At 35.3% G+C, this 20,252-nt stretch overlaps 3 protein-coding genes across 3 annotated transcripts; 1 reads left to right on the forward strand and 2 right to left on the reverse strand.

Moving 5' to 3' along the window:
- The first annotated feature begins 9,093 nt into the window (after positions 1–9,093).
- On the forward strand, positions 9,094–10,079 carry LOC113310035 (CASP-like protein 4B1). The gene is made up of 3 exons (XM_026558584.1): positions 9,094–9,499; positions 9,607–9,742; positions 9,843–10,079. Exons 1-3 carry the CDS (start codon positions 9,141–9,143, stop codon positions 10,032–10,034), a joined length of 687 nt encoding a protein of 228 aa, XP_026414369.1. The 5' UTR covers positions 9,094–9,140; the 3' UTR covers positions 10,035–10,079.
- Positions 10,080–10,153: 74 nt separating this feature from the next.
- LOC113310034 (probable WRKY transcription factor 33) lies at positions 10,154–12,040 on the reverse strand. Its single transcript, XM_026558583.1, has 2 exons — positions 11,022–12,040; positions 10,154–10,926 (listed from the first exon to the last, which is right to left on the reverse strand). The coding sequence occupies exons 1-2, from the start codon at positions 11,936–11,938 to the stop codon at positions 10,389–10,391; spliced, it is 1,455 nt and encodes a 484-aa protein (XP_026414368.1). The 5' UTR covers positions 11,939–12,040; the 3' UTR covers positions 10,154–10,388.
- A 6,518-nt stretch (positions 12,041–18,558) lies between these two features.
- Positions 18,559–19,698, reverse strand: LOC113310775 (copper transport protein ATX1-like). Its single transcript, XM_026559557.1, has 3 exons — positions 19,518–19,698; positions 19,360–19,435; positions 18,559–18,912 (listed from the first exon to the last, which is right to left on the reverse strand). Exons 1-3 carry the CDS (start codon positions 19,524–19,526, stop codon positions 18,767–18,769), a joined length of 231 nt encoding a protein of 76 aa, XP_026415342.1. The 5' UTR covers positions 19,527–19,698; the 3' UTR covers positions 18,559–18,766.
- Positions 19,699–20,252: the final 554 nt, after the last annotated feature.

Consider the following 20,252-nt stretch of genomic DNA (forward strand, 5'->3'; position numbering starts at 1 on the left):
ACCGAGCAGTGTTCTAACAACAAGTATGAGCCTTGAGCTCATTAAATGAACGTCGTTTCCGGTTAAACCTCTTCTTCCTGATCTTTGGAGGAAAACCATTATGATGTGAAAAGTTATAAAATTTACTATCACCAGAATATGACGCATAGTGTTGATTCTTACCTGAAGAACTTTGGCTAGAGGGAACAGACAACCTGTTGATAATTTCTTTATATCTTTCAATTATCCTTTTTAAGTTGTCTTTCATACCTCTGTTTTTGAAAGAAGAAAAATCATGAGTTCTTCTTTATCGATCAGCATTGGGGAGTCTGTTAGATTCTTGAACATTTGAAGAATACTTCGAACTGACTTTCCTGGTAGAATACACAGGGTAAGTACTAAGGCCAATTGGTTTAGACATACGAATGTCAGTTACACCTTTGAGAATTAAGTCTAAGGTGCGTTGAAGACGACTGAAAGAATTGTCATTCAACCTAGATATCTTCTTTTGTTCACCATGACCTTTTGAATCACAAAAGAGACATACTTTCTGATCACATGAGTGATTAGAAAGAACAGACTCAACACTATTGTTGGGAGACTTCTTCCTTCCAAGTGGTGTGGACATTCCTTGATTATAGGAAGATACAACCACATTATTTCCAACAGGAAGGGATTTTTGTTTTGCTTCTGAGACAGAGACTTTTACAGTTTTATCAGAAGCAGTTGGTATTGTGGACTCTTTCGAACATTCTTGAACAAAGAGTTTACTCAAAATAAGTTCAATTTACAAATCATCCTCTATGAGTTTTTCCTCATGAGAGTTCTGTGAAGGACATACAGTGGCGTTTTCCTCACAAAGGATTTTTAGAAGAGAGTCACGCTCATTTACCATACTAACAAGGACATTGACTTTGTGTTTCAACCGATTGACTTTATCAGCCTGGATTCTAACAAGTTTCAGAATCACTGTACTCTCTTTGGCTGTATTCCTTTTAACTTCAGAGTCAGACTCGTCAGTAAAGTAGTCAGGGTAACACTTGTCAATGTATGTTTGTTTCTTCGGAACACAAGGGTCTTCTATATTCGAGATTGACAAATCTTTCTCTTTAATAGACTTTATAGAAACAGAACTTTTATTTCTGGCGATGCGTTTATCAGAGACAATATCGTCCATCCTCAGATCGCTACAAACACAGACTTATTAGGTCTTTAATGTGTTTGTCTGCTCTGATACCAATTGAAACTGTGGGGGTCTAACAACCACACCCAATAATTCGTTTGGCAATCTGAGAGTACTTACTCCAATACACTTTCTAGAGAATCAACTAGACAGTTAGACTCAATCTAGAATAAATTATATCAAAGAGTTTAGTATCTCTAACTCTTAATTCGATCAGCAAACAACAAATAGAAATCTGCGAGCCCGATTGAATAAGAGGAGTTACTTGAACGGTACCAAAGACCAATGTTCAAGTGTCAATCAATGTAAATCAACAACCCAAGGTTGGATATTCTAATTCATTGATCTTAACGCACAACCTGTGATATTTCAATTATATAACAAAATATAATGCGGAAAAGAAATAACACAGAAACCAGAATTTTGTTAACGAGGAAACCGCAAATGCAGAAAAACCGTAGGACCTAGTCCAGATTGAACACCACACTGTATTAATCCACTACATACACTAGCCTACTACCAGCAGGATACTACGCAATTGATTCCCTTAGTTGATCTCACCCACAACCAAGAGTTGCTACGACCCAAAGTCGAAGACTTGATAGAAAAATCTGTCTCACACAGAAAAGTCTATAGGATTGAATAAATCCGCCTCCCACGAGTATAACTATGCGTTTTGTTCCGTCTTTTGATAAATCAAGGTGAACAGGAACCAATTGATAAACTGGACTTATATTCCCGAAGAACAACCTAGTATTATCAATCACCTCACAATAAACTTAATCGACTAGCGAAACAAATTATTGTGGAATGACAAACGATGAGACGAAGGTGTTTGTGATTACTTTTCTATCTTGTCTATCGGAGATATAAAATCTCGAGCCAATTATTTCAATTGTACTCAACACGATAGAAACAGCAAGATCAGATCACGCAACTACAAAGATAATAGTTGGGTCTAGCTTCACAATCCCAATGAAGTCTTCAAGTCTTTAACCTACAGGGTCTCGAGAAGAAACCTAGTTATGCAACTAGTAACACACAGGAGGTGTGGGGATTAGGTTTCCCAGTTGCTAGAGTTCTCCTTCATATAGTTTTCAAATCAGGGTTTGCAATCCAAGTTATCTTGGTAACAAAGCATTCAATAATCACTGTTAGATGAAAAACCTGATTCAACCAAGCTAATATCTTTCAACTGTTAGATCAAACTTAGCTTGTTACACATAAATGAAATGTACCCTCATTTAGGTTTGTGTAACCGTACCTAAACGTGTACACCATGTTGGTTCACAAACAGTTAACCAAGGTTAGCCATATGATTACTCTCATATCAACCTTATTCATCTCAACCATAACTAGTTCAAATGACTCAAATGAAACTAGTTAAAGAGTTTTTCAATTGTTATAGAAAACACAATTGAAACCAAATCGGTTTGATTCACTTGAATCAATCATGAACATTATAGCCACGGTTTGCAAAGATTGCATTCCTTATGATTTAAATGTTTAAGTCCATGAACTGACCGATTTGACAAAGTAACCACCCGTACGCATACTTATCTTGTCTCCTTCACCAATTTGGTATACACACATATGCATACACTTGGTTCCCGGTTTGTGGATTTATACACTAATGTGCGAACACACTATATATGCTTATATCCAAACATGGTTACATTCTCAACTCTTTATTTCAATCATTGAAACATTCTTCTATAATGGCAATAGCCGTTTTCACACATTATTAGCATCAAAGCAATTTTCAAGATATTGAAATAATCATTATCGAAACATTCCAAGCCTACATCAAATGATTGTATCACACAAACCATTAAGATGTTACTCGGCAATTTTCTCATGATACAAGATGAACTTGGTCGAAGCGAAAGCTTACCAACACATATTTCGAGAAATATGTAAGCGAGATATACTCAGGTCGAAATTTCAAATGTGTATAGAGAAAACTATATCTTAACACGACTTATGTCTCAATATAGGAGATAGTATAAATAGACTTTCCAAGTGATAGATGAGTTCAAGTCTCCACATACCTTTTGTCGAAGAAGTTCCACAAGCTCCCCTTAGTAGTTCTTCGTCTTCAAATGATGAACTCTGTGAAATCTAAGTTCAACTACACTAACTATGTCCTAGTCCGAGACATCTATAAATAGGCTAGAAATCAAGACTTATAGTTTTGATCACTAACATTGACAAACATGCTTGCGATATCAACGCATGCGAGTTCGACCGAGCAGTGCTCTAATATTAACCAAACACAATAGGATTGCTATCAAGTAATTAGGAATTAATGTTTGTGTATTTTAATTCTAATTATAATAAAAAAATTATAATTGCGGAAATAGAAAAGTAAAAGACACGACAAGATTTTGTTAACAAGGAAACCGCAAATGCAGAAAAACCCCGGGACCTAGTCCAGAATTGAATACTCTCAGAATTAAGCCGCTATATAAAATCTAAACCAACTTCGTATAGTTGAGACCAAGCAACTAAACCTATAGTTCACCTAGTTCCCTCAGTATCCCTGCACCTCCAACTTGTAATAAGTCACGCACTTGGAACAATTACTTTGGTTCGTATTCCAAACAGTAAAGGAACAACAAATCTGTGCGGTAACAACTCTTTTCAAACAAGTGATATGAGTTTGACAAAAGGCTCTTCCATTTATCCCAATAAACTCCTTTGTCAGGTTCTTAGATCTATCTATTAAACAACTACCAAAGTAATTGTCTAGACTATGCAATCAATACTTTGAATCACAAAGAATTGTGTTGATGTCGATCTACTCAACTAATCAATCAAGGTTATCACAAAGATAAACCGATTATAGTTGGATCCCCAGCCGATCAAGTTTTGTGCACACCAAGATTATGAACTTAAATAAGAAATCTTCTTTGTCTTCAAATCTTCTTAGATCTTCAATAAACACCCGCACACAATCAACTTGAATCTCTTGTGATCAATCATACACAGAACGGAGTCTGTTAACAATGGATTATCACACAACGTCTTTAGATCTACAAACAGTTCTAATGATCCCCGTCGATACTTCGATCTAGTTTGAGTGAATCTTATATCAGAAGAGAAGATTCTCATGGATAAACAAACTAGGTGCAACCAAAGTTCAACAACCGTTAGTCAATCAAATCAATTGAAAACTAATAATAAACTGCAATTATCTATTTCCCCACCAACGGTACTCGTAGAGCTTCCCAATCCCAAAGAAGTCTTTAAAACGAGCGGTCGTAAGAGATTTCGCCTAATTAGGGTACTTCCTCTCCGAATAGACGGCTCCACCAGTAACAGCGCAACTAGGTAGTTTTGCTGGCTCTGAGGATTAGTTTGCTTGAAATGCAAACTTCAATATTTATAGACCAAGGAAGTTTGGACACCAAGGAATTTCCAAAATCGAATATTCTCAAAGATATGCAATAAAGGAAAAAATTGGTTTTCGTAATTCCTGGAAAAGCACTGTCCAAATATTGACCGAAAACTCAGTAGAAAATATCCAATTAGTAAATGCACATTAATAATTTTTATTTTCTAAAGATATGCATTTAATTGCTGGAAATTAAAAGCATATAAAAACTAAAAACCTGAATTAAAAGATTCTCAATTTATTTCGATCCGGGATTTTCCTTTAGCTATTAAGGAATATCTTTGAACAATAAAAGATAAGAGTTACTACACATGTTCAAAGTATGTCGACATCTTAACTTTGTAAATCCTTTTTCATATTTACAATCTTGGAACCGATTTGCCACACTTCCAAACAAGTTTAGAATTGGTTCATCTGACTTCCAAGAACTATGTGATTGATTATCATATCAAATCACCATTAATGGGTTTCACGGTTCTACCAAAACACAAAGCTTTAGTTCTGCCTCCATGTGGGTACTAGGATCGGTCACACTAGCTTTCTAAAAATTGGTTGACTAGGTACTAGGATCGGTTACCACATATTTATGGTATTTAACTTGTATTCGGTTGCACAAGTCATAGGATCGGTTACCAATTACTGAGACTTGTTGTACCTCTTACAAGGATCGATTCCCAATGTTTGTGATCGGTTGCACCTCTTACTAGGATCGGTTCCCCAATGTCTAGAGTTGGTCATACCAATTACAACATATCGATCATACCATCTCAGGTGATTACTTATTCACTAATAAAAGTCATACCAATACAAAAGTCAGGCATTGTGAATAGTTTTACCAAGATACATAAAAAAGTTATGAGAAGTTATACTAAACACACATACTGGTAATCCAAATATTTAAAATGAATAACAATACCAATAAGCCTAGTGATTTCCCTTTCGATTCATAAAACAAGTTTATGAATTGTACTTCCTTTAAACGAATGTAAAACATTGTTTCCTAGGACGAAATCTTCACCCATAACCATACATAATCACAATAGAATTCATAAGATTATGTCAATGTCTTATATACGAAGTTCGAAAGATAGACGTTATACTTCTTATTGTAATTCATTAATACTATGTCTAACTAGAGTATAATCATTCACAACTTCCCAGTTATGTTTTCAATATGCACGATTCGAAAGATACTTTAGGAATAAAAAAGTTCAAGTCAAATATTACTAACCTCAAGTGGAAGGATGATGTCGTCGTTGTAGCTCTTTACTTCTTCACATTCTTCAAGTCTTCACGTAATACTTGTAAGTCTCATATCCTAGTAACTTTCTAGCTAACCTATACGAAGTTGACTCTAGTATATATAATCAAGCGACTCTTTAAATGAGTTTTGGTTCACTAAAATATTACAACCAAACTTGACATACCAATGCTTGGTGGGTTCAACCGATCTATACTTTAACAAATAGATTTATCATTTCTCCCATTTGACTAGACACAATCCCATCAATCGTAGAAAGATCCCATTGTTTAGTACTAGAATTGATCACATTCCTAACCTTAAGGTTTGACACATTTTCAAGGTCAATGTTAGTAATAAAAACCAATGGAAGATCAGAGAACCAAGGTCATTCCAAAATTTCACACGGCTACATCATCAATATACCACCTAAGAAAATATTTAGAGATTCTTTACCAATAACTAAGCTCCTCCAACTCGCAGAACAGTCTTTCCTAATAACGAATCCAGAAATCCACATCATTGAAGTATTTAGATTTTAAAACTAAAGCAACATCAGATTCAGGACTCTCACTAATTTTTCATGCCATCTTAGATAAAATGGAAATATTGTTTAACTTTATATCTCTTAATCCTAGACCCGAATTAGCAAGAGGACTGCACATAGTAAACCGATGGATGTTATGTATCTTTTTAGAGTCTTTAATTATCCTCATTCCACAGAAAGTTCCTTCAAAATTTATCAATTTTATTAATCAATCCTTCAGGGAGTTTCAAAATATACATCATATGGTTAGAAATAGGGTCAAGCACAAACTTTATAAGGACATTCTACCATACATGTTAAAGTTTTATACCTCTATAGAACTATTAATTCTATTGTTTAACTTATATTGCAACTCAACATAAGTTTTCTCAGAGACTCTACCCCATTGTAATGAAATACCAAGGTACTAACCTGGAGTTTTATCAACATGTACACTGAGATCCTTATCCATTCTCATAGCAAAGCTCCTACCAAGATTACTAGAGGGAATCAAAGTAGACTTATCATCACCAATGATTTTTCTAGACCATCTACTAAACTTTTCAAGAATCATTCTCAAGTTGCATGCATTCTTTTAGTTGTCCTTGAGAAATATAATGCTATCACTTGCATAAACAGAGTGAGTTATCATATGAGCTCCCTTGGCAACGACAAAACCCTGCAGATATTTAGTATCAATACCATGTTATAACATTCTAGAAAGGAATTCAAGACATAAAATAAGAATTAAAGGGGATAAAAGATCACCGTGTATCATCCCATTAGTGGATGTAAAACTTACACCAGAGGGACGGTTGATTAAGACTTGAAAAGACACAATACTAATACAAGACATAATCCAACTCACTACTTTAGCCAAGAAACCAACACAATTTATGATTTTAGCAATGAATTGCCAACTAATCCTATCATAAGACTTATCAAAATCCAACTTAAGCGTCATCCAACCCTTAGTCCCATATTTTAGATTTAAAAGAATTAATAATTTCATTACAAATGATAGTTGAATCAAAAATAGATCTCCCTACAATGAAAGCATGTTGATTTTTTGACATAAATTTGTTCATAAAAGGCCCAAATTCTATTAGTAAGAATTTTGGTGATAACCTTCATCACAAAATTACAAAAGTTGATTGGTCTGTATTCTTTAACACATATATGATTAATTATTCTTTGGTATGACGACAATGAAAGTTTATTTACCCATGGTCAAGAAATCCATTAACTATGAAATCTTTAATCCTCTACCGATTTCAATTTTATTCCTTGAGAGTTTGTTTCACATCATATGTATATTTCTATTTAGTTAACAAAACCAAAATGGTCATTTTTCTATCAAACCGTCTTTTTAAATGTCGACACGATCAACTCAAGTCTTAGGACCGAAACTTTAATCACAAATTTTCTGAGCCTCAAACCCAAAGTTGGTCACAAGGTTTGGACTCAATATCTAAATAACCCAAATGATATTTCGACTTTGCGGATTTTCATGATTTTGAAATACGAAAAGAGATAAACTAGATCAACATAGTTTCTCTTAGGAGATTTTGTAAGTTACAAATTTTCAGAACCCCAAACTCAAAGTTGGTCCACAAAGTCGAGACTCAAAGTCTAAATTACCCAAATGATATTTCGACTTAGCAGATTTTCATGATTTTGAAATACGAAAAGAGATGAGCTAGATCAACATATTTTTTCTTAGGCGGTTTTGTAAGTTACAATTTGGTAAAAATTTCTTATAAAATCCGTTAGGTTTTTTTATTATAAACCTAGCAGATTGTCGATAAAAAGATATTTATAGGTTGCGCCCCCATCCCACTTCCTACTGGCAAACAAAATCTATGAACCGAAAGCAATTTACGGGGTGTTTGGATGCAATGTTGGAAGTTGCTTTTCAACTTCAAAAATCAAAAAATCAGAAGTATAAAATAAAATTCTGGATGGACTTCTAGAATCAAAAAACTTTAACTTTTTGCAAAACAAACTAACCATTCTTCTGATTTCTGGGACTAACTTCTGCTGCTTCTGATATCCAAACACTATCTTACTGATCTATAATAAATTAGATTTCTATGGTGGAGAGGGTGCTAAAGTAAAATTAAAAGAAAAAGTAAATAGTAATTGGACACCCCCTTATCCCATGACCATAGATGACCTATTATGGAAGCAGTCCTCACATATATGACCAGTCCGGCAGTCCCCAAAATGGTCCCTAAAGTAAATGGGCTTTATTTTCATCCCTAGGTGCCTGTATTCACTGATCAAGATTTACTTATGACTTTGCCTTTTGTGTCGTTATGTGCCTGTGTTCAAGATTTACTTTTTGTTTTTTTATCTTTTTAGGTGTAATCTTTAGTCTACACAACAGTTACTATGAAATTGCGAGTTTGTTTTTAGGAGATAGTAGTCTGTTTTCTTCTTGTAAAAGTCAGTTACCGTGCAGTTGTTTCTCTAGAAAAAAAGCTTAACCTTGTTATGGGCTTCATTTATTTGAAAGCCCAACATAAATCCAATCTCGCAAGAGTCGAGAGACTCGAGCAAAATCATGCATTTCTGTCTGCTTCTCAAGAAAAGCTTGAATGTACTGAGCAAGCCAACATTCTACGGGTCATTTCGAACTTCCGATGTTCTATTAACCGAACTAAGGTAACTAACTCCTCATCATTACTAAATATAAACGGTTATTAGTTGGCCTTAACAAATTTTTGTTCCATGCGATGGAAAATTAAAATTTAATTCATAGCTTTCTAAAATTAGTTTCCACAATAAACCAAGGCATTTTGGCAGGTAAAAAATGGTGAATGATTCTGATGGTGAAACATTGGAACAATCTAAGAAAATGGGGAGTTCCGGCGTAGAGACGTCAGAGAACCCTCCCAAAAAGGCCAATTCAGGTGATCCCACCATTGTGGAACAACCCGCACAGCCATCTCCTGCTGCAGCAGTTCCTCCACCTGAGGCTGACGTTGAAAGCCAAGCATCATTGACAGAGATTTCATCGATTCTCCGAAGATGGAAGAAAGAAAATTTGTTAAACAAAGGCTCATTGTTTCTCAGAGGTGGAACTTTGTTCTTCTCATTCCTTGCTTTTGTAATTATGGCTAGTAATAAGCATGGTGATTGGGAGGATTTCGACAAGTACCAGGAATACCGGTAAATTACTCGAAATTCCTTTATTCATAGTTTAGCATCATTATGCAGGATATCTTGAATGCATTATTAACCTGTAATAACGATGTTTTTGTTTTTGCCATCACCAGATATTGCTTAGCTATATCAATCCTGGCAATCATGTACTGTGGGGCTCAAGTTTTCCACCAAGTTAACCGAATTCGCACAGGAAAAGATTTTATCTCGCAGCCAAAGGCTTTCATTTTAGATTTTTTTGGTGACCAGGTGAAAATCAGCATCATCATTTTAATTGAATCAATATTTGAGTTTCCTTTTGTTAATTTTACAAACATAATCTTATGGTTGTTGTTTTCTTGGCCAACAGATTATGGCATATCTATTGATATCGGCAACGTCGGCTGCAATTCCAATGACGAATCGAATGAGGGAAGGTGCAGATAACATATTTACGGATTCATCGGCATCAGCCATTAGCATGACTTTCTTTGCGTTCGTTACTCTTGCACTTTCTGCTCTTATCTCTGGATTTAAGCTCTCCAATCAAAACTATTTCTAAGTTCTAAATAAAAATAAAATACATGTGTTCCGTTTCATTTTCTTATTTTTTGATTTTGATTCTAGCTGCACCATGAGACCGAAAAAGAAAAATCTGCTGAGAATGGAACAATTTGCAGGTGTATCAAATAAATAAGAATTCCATTATCATAAAACCAAGGACTTAAGGTTGTCCAGAGCTTACATGTACACTACAACATATTTGAATCTCATACCTTGGCAACTCCTACAATGCGATCAATAACAAAAACACTAATATCTTCCTTCTTGATATCAAGTTACAAAATTCCATACTCCAACTGTTTATTAGTATATACACATAGCTATTTATATCTTTCACGATAGCTAGGCACATTTAGTATAACAACTCGAGAAGCACATCATCTTTCATCGGTTCTGATTTTGTCTCCGAAAATGTGTTCTCTACATTATGTTGTTGATTCATGTACGAACCATATTCGTAATTCTCCGAATTCTGCATCATTTCTAATGTATACGGCACTTGTTCATTACTACTAGTAGACATTGCAACATTGGTAATGCTGCTGTTGTTGCTGTTGCTGCTGCTGGTGTTGTTGTTGTGTGAAGGTCTGTAACTACCCCTAGCAGCAGGAATGTCATGGTTATGCTTGCCTTCGTATGTTGTGATTACTGATCTTATATTGTTAGCTGCGCGCTCGACATGTTTCCGGACCTGGCACCCTAAACTCGTACACTTGTAGTAACTCCTTGGATTAGGATTTCCTTTTACTACTTTCTGTCCATATTTCCTCCATCTAAACCCATCGTCAAGAATATCAATGTCGCTTGTTGTCTGAACAACAACTTTTGGTTCTTTCACAACTCTGCTATTCCCGTACCCAGACAATACCTCATTTTCTCCTTCATTTTTCCTACAGAGAGAACCAAATAAATCATTAATACAAAATCTCAAAAAATTCATTCTCGAAAATGCTTGCAAAATTCAACAGCAATCAAAAATACTAACCATTTTTTAGATTTGGGTTCGCTTTCGTCCAAGTCGCCAGTAGTTCCTGATTTACTCCTTTTAAGAGAAGTGTTATCGAATTCGTCGTCGTCAACCGAAATGGAGGAATTATTATCTTGTGTGGAAACTGACACAGTTTGTGAATAGGAATTAGAAGAAACAGAAGGTTGCTGAACTAATTGAGAAGCAGCAACAGCTGCAGCTAATGATTTCTTAGATGGTTGAGGTTTAGGATGATTATGACTATCTTTACTAGGTTTATAAACAACATCAGTAATTTTTCCGTCTAATGATCTTTCAACTTTCTTCTTCATTGGACAATTCTGATAAGTACATTTATAATAACTTCTCGGATTTTCGCTCCCTTTAACTTGTTTTTGGCCGTATTTTCTCCAATTATATCCATCTTCTGATCGTTTCTGTTCTCTTAGAGTCTGAATTGGTTGGTGTGGGTAATGCTTATAGTCGGACTCTGAATCTCCACTCTGTAACGGAGTGTCGGTAACCGATGGCCGGAACGAAAAATCATTGATTTTCTTCTCTTCTTCTTGTTTGATTTGATAATTGTTACTTGAATTAGAATTACCCATCCAATTGAATTGCTCATGAGCTGGAAAAGCTCCAGTAGTTGGTGATGGAAGAAGATAATTATTAGAAGAAAGAAGAACAGGGGAATCCAAGAAACCAGAAGGAAAATTATAGAAAGAAGGAGAAGGACAAGAACCACCAATAGGTAACGAAGCAGGAGAATTCGACTTGAATTTCGATTTAAACCCAAATTCAATCTGTTCGTTAAACAACAACCCTTGTTTTATTGATTCATCATCTTTAGTTAAAAGATCGGAAAACGAAGAATTCATCATAAATTGGTTTGGAAATGATAAATGAGGACTCAGTGAAGAAGGTGATGAAGCCATTAGAGATGACAGAATGAGTTGATGATGATTGTGATGAGGATGAAGGAGCAGGTGAATTTTAGTGATATGTAAAGAGGAAGTGAGGTGTGGGTGAGTGAGATACCAGATTACGTAACAACTCTGTTTAAGTAGCTTCTTCGAAACAGAGGGAATGGAAAAGTTTGACCGTTGAAAAATGGAATAGGTCAAAGTTGATGTTCTGAAGCAGTAAGGAGATAGGCGGCTGTTTTGAGTAAGAAGGTGCGTCGTGCCACCTCATGGGAATGTGATTGGAGAGATAGGAATAGGACGAGAAATTCATTATAGACAAGTGGCGGCTTGATCAGTTGCGATGAATGTGGTTGCTGGTGGGGTCCATAAGTATTTATTTTCTATTTTATTTAAACGTGGACATTTTAGTTGAGTAATAAAACAGTTGAGTTAGACCTAACTGTTGTCTAGACCCTAGAGTGAAGCCAGGAGTTTACACTCTTTATGGTTTTGTTGTTAAAGACGTTTAAATTAGGTTATCTAGAGTGTGTGTTGACTAATGAAATTGGTGAAACAAATACCTAAACTCAATCTGTGATTATTATTTTTTATACTAAAAGGGATTTATTAGTGAATGGAATGGAATACATAGTATTTTTCTATCCAGTTGGAGATATCCAGTGGAAAGTTTGAAACATAAAAGTAAGAAAAGGCTTCAAGCCTAGCTTTTCTAGCTAGTTCATGAGCTACACTATTACTTGACCTATTAACTACTTTGCAAAATCAAAATTTATTCCTTGAAAACTTGTTTCTGACTGCAGTTATTAGATGTTGATTGAACTAGTGAACTTTAGATTCTTCACAGTTAACAGATTCCACGACATTAGCACAGTCCAACTCAAAAATGACTTTATGAAACCAGCTTCCTTCATCCAATCTACTGCCTAGATAAGAGCTTTGCATTCAAAATGTTCAACTCCTACTTCTTCATCCACCCCCTCCTCCAGATTAGCTCCTTTGACTCCTATTGCCTGACCTGCATGACTATGCAATATTAGACCAATACTACCTTTCCTTGTTTCTGAAATATAAGAAGCATCAATGTTCAGTTTTAGATATCCATCTTCTGGTGGCATCCAATCCTTTATACATGTATTCTGGGTATTGGAGGTAGCTACAACATTAAAATTAGCAGTACACTGTGAAGTAAGAAGTTGAATTCTATAGATGGTACTACTTCTATTAGGATGAGTATCTTGAAAAATCAAATTACATCTATCCTTCCATATATACCAGACAGTGCACATAAGCTTAATAATGTATTTCTCATGCTTAATTTGAGATTACCCAGTAGTAGTAAACCAAGAAACAATCCAGTCCTGTAAAGAGTTAAAACTCTGAGTAGTAGTAAGTATATCCACCTGCAAGGAGTTCCATATTCCCATAGCATAATCACACTCAATCAGCAAATGGTCAATGGTTTCATTACTGCTATTACAAAACTTACAGTGAGGTTCTATGTCAGAAATGTAGCTTGCAAGTCTGCTTCTTACAGGGACAATGTTTTTTAAGCATTTCCATACAAAAAGCTGCACCCTATGTGGCACCCTGAATTGCCAGAGACTCTTCCAAACTTCCTTAGGAATCATATCATTTGAGGCTATATTATTTACTGTGGTAGTATTGAGAGTGTTATAAGCACTTTTCACAGCAAACTTGCCTTTCCTATCAGGTTTCCATATAAGATAATCTTCATCAGAGGAAGGAACATTCATGCTAACAATGGCAGAAGAAGTTTCATGATTAAAGAGAGAATAAATGAGCTCATGATTCCAAATCCTGGTACCAGGCATACACAATTCACAAATCAGAGTGTAAGAAAAGAGGCTAGATAGTCCAACAATTGGGACAGGTGGACTATTGAGACCAATAACCCAATTATCTAGCCAAATATTAATTTTGGTGCCACTTTGAACAATCCACATGGATTGTTGTTGCACAACTTCAAGCCCAGAATAAATACCTCTCCAAAGCCAAGAAGAGTCATCTTTTAGCTTATCAAGGTGGAGCAAGCTACCATTTCTCCCATATTTTACTCTAAGAATTCTTATACAAAGAGAGTCCTCATCAGTACAAGCTTTCCATGCCATTTTAGTTAACATAGCAGTGTTAAAATGTTCCAGGTTTCTAAACCCTAAACCTCCTAAAGCTTTTGGTATACTAAGATTACTCCATCCTAGTAAGCAGGGACCTTTATTATCACTATGCCCCCACCAAAAATGTTTTTGGATTGAGTCCATTTGATCAATCAAAGTTTTTGGAATTCTAAAACAGCCCATCTGGTAAGTAGGAAGGGCATTGAGGACATGCTTTACCATTATAGTTCTAGCAGAATGGTTCATAGTTTTACCTTTCCAGGTCTTAAGTCTATTACCAAAGGACTGAATAAAGGGTTTAAAGGTTTTTTTCTTATCTCTGCCTATTAACAAAGTAACTCCCAAATAAGTATCAGTATCTTTCATTTCTTCCATCTTAAGTTCTCTAGCAAGACTCAATCTGTGATTGAAGTTAGGTAACAAACTCTCTCCAGTAGTCACTGCTAAATGTTACATGTACAAATTGCCGAAATTGTTTTCTTAATCGGGTGTTAGGCCAACTCTGATACAAGATCGAAGTTTCAAATTTCCATCCACGTCACTTACAGAGAGGTAGTTAAATGAGATTTCGAATTATTTCCGAAGAGTTTCGAAACCTATTGTTAGTTTATTAGGATTTTTGAAGAGTCTCCTAATGTCATTTGTTAGTGATTATAGATTTTTTTAAGTCATTTAAATTCTCTAAAACTCCATGTTATTGGATTAGGATTTCATAAGAGTCATTCCCTGTAACTGACATGGATGAAAATTAGGATTTTGAAGGAGAATTAAAAGTTATATTGATTTGTTGTTTTCAGAGATTTGGGATGACTTTTTTAAGAAGATAAGCATGGTAGAAATCTCTTCCCAAGAGGGTGATATTTCGAGAGACTTGGAAGTTTGGGGAATATTTATTTTTGAGAGTAAGACCAATTTTTCTCTCTATTTTTGTATTTTTTTTGAGTTGATGACCAAGTAACGGGCCGTTGACGCAGTATTCCGGCTAACCTCATCTGAATGTAGTGGACATCTACTCTCTCTTCTTCTTTTCCCTCGTGCATACCCAACTTTCTCTTTGCCACTTCAAAGCACGCTTGTCTTTCCCAAAATAAAACTGATCAAAGAGATTCTGAAGAACATATATCTTTCCTAGGTAACAACGAGAAGATGCTAACCAATGGCGAGATATCATAGAAAATTTAATATGGGATAAGCGGAATAAAGAGAATGAAAACTTAAGCATAAGACAACGGTGAGATTATTTTGACAATGAAGACATATTCGTGGTACTTTAATTAACATTATAACGTGCATAATTAAAAAAACGCTAGATGTTGTGAATTTTTAATTAAATATTATACATTTTTTTGTCACTACAAATCACAGAGACTCTTTATAGATCTCATTTTTGTCCCTACAAGTCACAAAGACTCTCTAAAATACTCTTAAAAAATCGCTAAAAATCTCTAAATTTGCAGAGAATATTCGGGAGTCACTCAAATAAAAATTCTATGAAAGTCTATAGAAATATTATTTGACTACCCTTGTTAATCTTATTTTCCTAAACGAAAACAAGAAGTTTGGCCAAGAGTTACTAATCTCAACACAATAAATCTTTTTTTCCTAAATCAAAACAAGAAGTTTAGCCAAGAGTTACTAATCTCAGCACAATAAATACCAGAAATATAGGAAGGAGGGAAAAAAAGATAACTTCTGGACATTATAGTGGTTTTCAAAAGTGTAACTTGTGAGAGTATGAGCAACAAAGTTTCCCATCTTTTGGATAAAAATTAACATCACATCTTCCGCCTTAGTAGCATAAGTTAATGATGATGTGATGGATTCTCTAAGGAATATAGTTTTCCTTGTCCGTAAGCATAATGATTACTTTCTCAACATTGATCGGTTTTTATAATGACTTTCTTTAACTGAAGCAACATAGTAAATTCAGTGGCCAGCAACACGGCCCTAGCTTCAACTTTAGGATGATTAAGCACTTTTTGACTGTTTGTCCCATCACCCTTAAAATGCGTATTGGAATTCCTAGCCACCACAGCCCATCCTACAATAAGATCAAGAAACGCGGTATCAACAGTGAGCTTGGTCCAGTTAGCATCAGGAGGTTTCCATCTAGCACTAGTCTTCTTCTTCTGAACTGGGATAATATCAGGTCTTTCATCTACGACTTGATGAATAATATAACTAAACCACAACTCATCTTCTTTAATGATGAGGATTTTTTTTGCCTAACACTTACTTGTTTCTAACCTTCCAGAGAGCTTGTAATACATAGCTACACATTTATATATGTATGTTTGAATTGGATTCTAGATCTTATGATTTTACTTGATTCAAGTAAATTACGCCTAATAGTTTGACGAAAATAATAGATCCGTGGGTGATCCAACAGAAGTTTTCATCCGATGGATCAGATTTTTTTGTGCAAATATTTGGGTGTGACAGTGTAATCTATTGCACCAAATGGTTGGTGAAGAGAACTTGATTCAAATTTCATTTGAAGCATTTTCCTGATCCGCAGCTTGGATGGTAGGTTTAGACAACAGTTTTTCAACTCGAATGTTGAAGTTGAATGACCATAAAAATCAACCTTAATATCTATTTTTTTAGTATTGTGCTAATATCTGAATTTAATAAAAATTATTATTTCTTTTAAGTACCACTTTGTTTATCTATTATTAGATGAATACAATCTCTTTGTACGATAAAGCTAATCTTTTACAACTCAGCACACGATAAGCCAAGGGCAAAAAAAAAATTCCCAAAAAACCCTTCTCTAATTCCAAGGATTTGATTTGAGAATTTAAGTTTTTTTTCCGTGAATATGGACAGACATAGAGCTATCTATGAAAATAATCAGCGGATATTGTTAATTAAGTATAGCCCCACTTCCATGGATTTGTGAAGTATATATGCCTTGCCCAATTCTAACCTTGTAAGACGGTTTTCCAGGTTAGTTAAGGGATTGTGTAACGTATTAAGGTTGTTGTTTCTTCTTGTTCTTCACTTCGTGTTCGTGTGTGATCCAGTAAGGGTTTTGTTTGGCCCACGAGTCCGTGTGAAGGGGAGTGTTAAGTATAGTCCCATAGATTCCCAAGATTTATGAAGTGCATATGCCTTGGACAACCTTAACCTTGTAAGCCAGTTTTCGAGGTAGTTAGGCTCATGGAATTTAACAGATGTCGCTTAGAGAACTTTTTATTAAAATGGCCTGAGAACACCCGTTGTTGCTAGGGGTGAGCATTTGGGATAGGATTCGCGGATTCGAACCGGACCATCCGTATTTTATGGGTATCTGGTACTACACTAATGGATTGGATGCGAGTGCTGAGTTGAAAATCCGTTGGGCATCCACACCCTCTGAGTTAATAATTATTCTTTTTCGATATGGTTATCTTTTTTACTAATATTGATATTAGTTGTTGAGTTGAAATTCCATATAAATATCTTGACATTCTTATATTAGATAGAACTAGAAATATTATTATTAAATGAAATTGATAAGTTTCTTTATTAGGATTTCATGGTGAGTTTCTTTGTTAGTATTCGATGGGTAAGTAAAAGAAAACATTAATAAAAGTTTGAGTATTTCAATTAAATTAAACATCATGGTAACGTTAGCAAAATTTTAAGTTGTTTTGTTAATTTTGTCTTAGCATATAAGTATTAATCCTATAGTAAACTCAATGGGTCATCCGTATCCAATTCGTGGGATGTCGGATCGGATGCAAAAGTTAAAACAGTGCTTCTAAACAGATCGTCGTTTTAGACAATTTTTAAACCGCATACAGGCGCAGTTTTTAGTGTGGTCACGGTGAGCCCCGCAAAAAATAGTAGGAGCCCCTGGTTTTGTGAAAGCTTTTACGGGTTTTTTTTTATTTATTTTTGACAGTTTTTTATGCGCGCTGTTAAGAATTTTGGATGTTAAAATTGAAATCCAACATACATTGAATTGGACACGGATAAGATGAAAACATGACCAATCCAAACTACACTCACCCCCAGTGGTTGCGTTGCAACTGTGGATTTATTGATACTTTCTTACTAATGATCGATATTATCTAATAATGATTTCAAACTTCACTAAAAGGCCAAAACCCATTTAACTTCGCCAAATCATGTTGTGTCCGTGATGATAGGTTAGACAAACTTTGTACAAACGTGATCCCTGGAAGAAAATCTACGTCTCATGCATTAATTAATCCAATGTTTGCATTATCACTAGGTGGCGAAACAATCATGTACGGAATTGAGTATTTATGGAGAAAACAAACCGGGGGGATCACCAACTCAACGATACACAAGAAGAAGAAACATCGTCGTAATAAGTGGGTCAAGATTTCTTCCCTGTCCCATATGATACGTAAAAGAACATGAGTACTGTATATATGGTTCAATTCCTCGTCAAGTTTTCTTCCCCATCCTACAAAGTCACATTAGAAAATTTTGAAAAAGAATGGAATCCCACCCAAGTCTACAGTTATTACTCTGTATATGTTACTCGGCGAACAAATAAATTAATTAGTATTGATCCATGAAAATATTACAAAGCGAAACCTTCAAAACTTCTAAGTTTCTCATGGTACACGAAGTAGCGGTAGTCACCCTCCCGCAGACGAATAACTTATACTAGGCAGCACAAGTATGATATGAAAACATATAAAAATATTATAATCAAACAGCTTAGATTGTCCGGTCCATTCATTCAGTTAGTCATCAGGACTTCTTCTTCATCCCAAATGCTAGCACTCTTCCCCATTTTCTGAAGAACTTTAATGACTTTTTCAGGTGTAACGTTACCGGAGACGGTCAACTTGTTGTTCTTTATATCAAAATCGTATGTCTCAAGATCTGCAAGCATCAAAACAAAACCAAATCATTTCTTGGGACGCTGATCAAGTACTAAATTCTTGGTCATATTGACTTCACAATTACTCATTTGGACCTTCATCAAAATCCATTTTTCAACGGTCAAAACCTTGAAAATTTTGACATTTGACTAACTTCTCTCCCTCTGAAATTCAAATGGCGTTTGACCAAATAATACTCTCCCTCTGAAATAACTCATCTGAGTTCAGTGTATTAAAAGCTGCTGCGAATAAATAAACATGGTCTAATAGCAAGTGACGGAAGGAGCTGGTTCCTTAAACTTATAAAATGGGTGTGCGTCATTAGGATTATCCTTATTATGTGATGATCGACATCATTTTTTATATTTGAGGAAGAATATTTCAGTCGCAATCACTTCTAGAAGGGTGAATGAATAAAAGATTTAAATGATTTCGAAATAGAAAATACCTTCAATCTTCTTGATGGCCTTTCTGATTTTCTTGATACACTCTTCACAGTGCATGCCCACTTTTAACTCCACCACCTAACAACAAAATCAGATGACCACTCTCAATAAAGACTCATTCTAGAGTGGAAAAACAGAGATTAAGATGGAGAGTACCTACATTAGTCATTTTAGGTCAGTTTGTAGTTGAAGAAGAACACTTGATATTGTGTTGGTATAGTGATGCTGAGAGAGTGAGCCAGATAGCCAGGCACCAAACAGATTATTATCACTACTAACTGCCTCTTCAGCTGGAATTCAGAACTTAGAACGGGAACTCCAGTATATAGTAGAAACACAATGGCTTCCTTCATCCATTTATATAGAATGAGAGTAGATGCTCGTGCTTTTCTTGTCTGGTGGGCATATATGCTTTAATAATACGTACGTAAGCAATCCAAATTCTCCTGTTAGGGAAAAGTAGGAGCAAGGTTGGCTCGAGCTTTAGACTTGAACTAGCCAGAGAGAGAGAGATCAGTGCAGCTGTGTTAGCCAACAAGCACAAGCCAAGCTGTTGCTGCTTTCCATCTTTATCAGCCATTTCCCATAATATGCTTTGCAGCTAATATGGCAAAAGTTTGAAAAGCGAATTTCTCTTTTCTTTTTCCCATCCCACTTTTACAAAAAGAACGAATGCTGTGTGTTTGAATCTCCCTTTCAGAAATAAAAAAAACAAAATTTTCTGTGATAAAGTCTATATACGTGGTTTCCTTTGCTTCCTGGAAAGACTTTCGGTACCCTAACCAATCATGGAAGTATGAAACTAAAATTAACCTTTCCGATGCGAACCCGCGTCTACCTAACTTGTGCACTCCTAGCCGTGCAAATATCGACATTTTCAGGTACAGATGTTTCA

This window comes from Papaver somniferum, chromosome 9 (assembly GCF_003573695.1).
Source record: "Papaver somniferum cultivar HN1 chromosome 9, ASM357369v1, whole genome shotgun sequence".
In the NCBI taxonomy this organism is placed as follows: domain Eukaryota; kingdom Viridiplantae; phylum Streptophyta; class Magnoliopsida; order Ranunculales; family Papaveraceae; genus Papaver; species Papaver somniferum.

What these genes read in the sequence shown, in the direction of transcription:
- LOC113310035 (XM_026558584.1), top strand. Translation starts at nt 9,141, where the DNA reads ATGGTGAATGATTCTGATGGTGAAACATTGGAACAATCTAAGAAAATG. An exon ending in GACAAGTACCAGGAATACCG is followed by an intron (nt 9,500 to 9,606) that starts GTAAATTACTCG and finishes TGCCATCACCAG; the next exon opens with ATATTGCTTAGCTATATCAA. An exon ending in TAGATTTTTTTGGTGACCAG is followed by an intron (nt 9,743 to 9,842) that starts GTGAAAATCAGC and finishes CTTGGCCAACAG; the next exon opens with ATTATGGCATATCTATTGAT.
- LOC113310034 (XM_026558583.1), bottom strand. Translation starts at nt 11,938, where the DNA reads ATGGCTTCATCACCTTCTTCACTGAGTCCTCATTTATCATTTCCAAAC. An exon ending in GAACCCAAATCTAAAAAATG is followed by an intron (nt 10,927 to 11,021) that starts GTTAGTATTTTT and finishes TTCTCTCTGTAG; the next exon opens with GAAAAATGAAGGAGAAAATG.
- LOC113310775 (XM_026559557.1), bottom strand. An exon ending in GGCCATCAAGAAGATTGAAG is followed by an intron (nt 18,913 to 19,359) that starts GTATTTTCTATT and finishes TGATGCTTGCAG; the next exon opens with ATCTTGAGACATACGATTTT.